Source organism: Poecilia reticulata, linkage group LG17, assembly GCF_000633615.1.
Source record: "Poecilia reticulata strain Guanapo linkage group LG17, Guppy_female_1.0+MT, whole genome shotgun sequence".
Lineage (NCBI taxonomy): Eukaryota > Metazoa > Chordata > Actinopteri > Cyprinodontiformes > Poeciliidae > Poecilia > Poecilia reticulata.
The window spans coordinates 14,238,020-14,239,147 of record NC_024347.1 but is presented as its reverse complement, the minus strand read 5'-3'; the positions used below and the strand labels follow the sequence as shown (position 1 = coordinate 14,239,147).

General features: G+C 36.7%; 1 protein-coding gene across 1 annotated transcript in view; it reads right to left on the bottom strand.

The window, feature by feature from the left end:
* Nucleotides 1-23: 23 nt before the first annotated feature.
* Nucleotides 24-1,128, bottom strand: part of LOC103479404 (collagen alpha-1(XXIII) chain-like) — a 4,983-nt gene continuing 3,878 nt past the window's right edge. The window contains exons 9-10 of the mRNA XM_008433805.1: nt 707-787; nt 24-119 (exon numbers count right to left, since the gene is read on the bottom strand). Coding sequence (XP_008432027.1) covers nt 737-787 — 51 coding nt within the window. The 3' untranslated portion in view covers nt 24-119; nt 707-736. The remainder of the gene's footprint in view (nt 120-706; nt 788-1,128) is intronic.

The window sequence follows — 1,128 nt, the reverse complement described above, 5'->3', positions numbered from 1 at the left end:
GTAAAGATGGATTTTGTTACCAGTGTCCCCTTTTTGACCCGGCGGCCCAGGAATACCATCAAGTCCCTGGCTTCCTTTTATACCACGTTGCCCAGTATGGCCTGTTGGGCCTGGAACGCCTGAGGAAACAAAAGTAAGGAAGGAACCAGAACCTTTCAAGATTAAAAGCAAARATTACTTCAACAAACAGAGGATGAGCACGCTGAACAAAAGCAGATTAAAGGAACCCAGTTAGATGATTTATAGTCCACTACAAGATGCACAGTGATTGAATGTAGCTTCAATRATYATGGGGTCACATGAGAAGATTTRGAAGATTTAGGAGCCTGGAAGCAGTATTTTATATAGACTACCACAGGTCCCGGGAAGTTTTGGACAGACATGTGTAGAGTGCATTACAATGACCCAAATGAGACCAAAGAAAAACCTGAAACAAGTTGAAACCTGCTGACACAATTTTTAAAAGTAAAATCAGTAAGTCAAAGTTTGTCCCAAAATTTCTGATAGGCTATTTTTACCAAAAAGTCCAAGAGACTCAAGAATCTTCTTAATCTTAAATAGATTCATTATTTCAGTTTTTTCTTTATGGACTTAAAGAAATAGCCTTAGTTTGTTTTGTCCAGTAAAATATAAGTAAAGATATATTTTACTAGGCTTGTTGACGTCTGTGTTATTGTCATATCATGAGGTTATATGACAATGGTACCTGGTAGTCCAATAGGTCCCATGTGTCCTTTTATTCCCGGAGGACCATCAGAACCAATTGGACCCGGAAATCCTGGGGAACCTGAACCACATAATGCGAAAGACAAATAAGTGACAACGAAGAAGATGAAAATGATTTAAGATACAACCACAATGTGAAGAAAAACAAAATGGATTATGAGTTTTACTCTATGCTGCAATTAAATTAATATGTTACTTTCAGTTATTATGAAAGTAWTTTCCATATATGGCCTCTGTCTCTTTCAGAAGGTCCAACCCTTTTCGATGCTCGACACTTGGGTATATGTTTTATTAAAATAATATCAAATTCAAACATCCCCCCTTTCAAAATAATAAGAAGTGAAATTTATCACAAATTACTTACAGACGGGGTGGATGGTGTAAAATCAACTTTATTTTAGC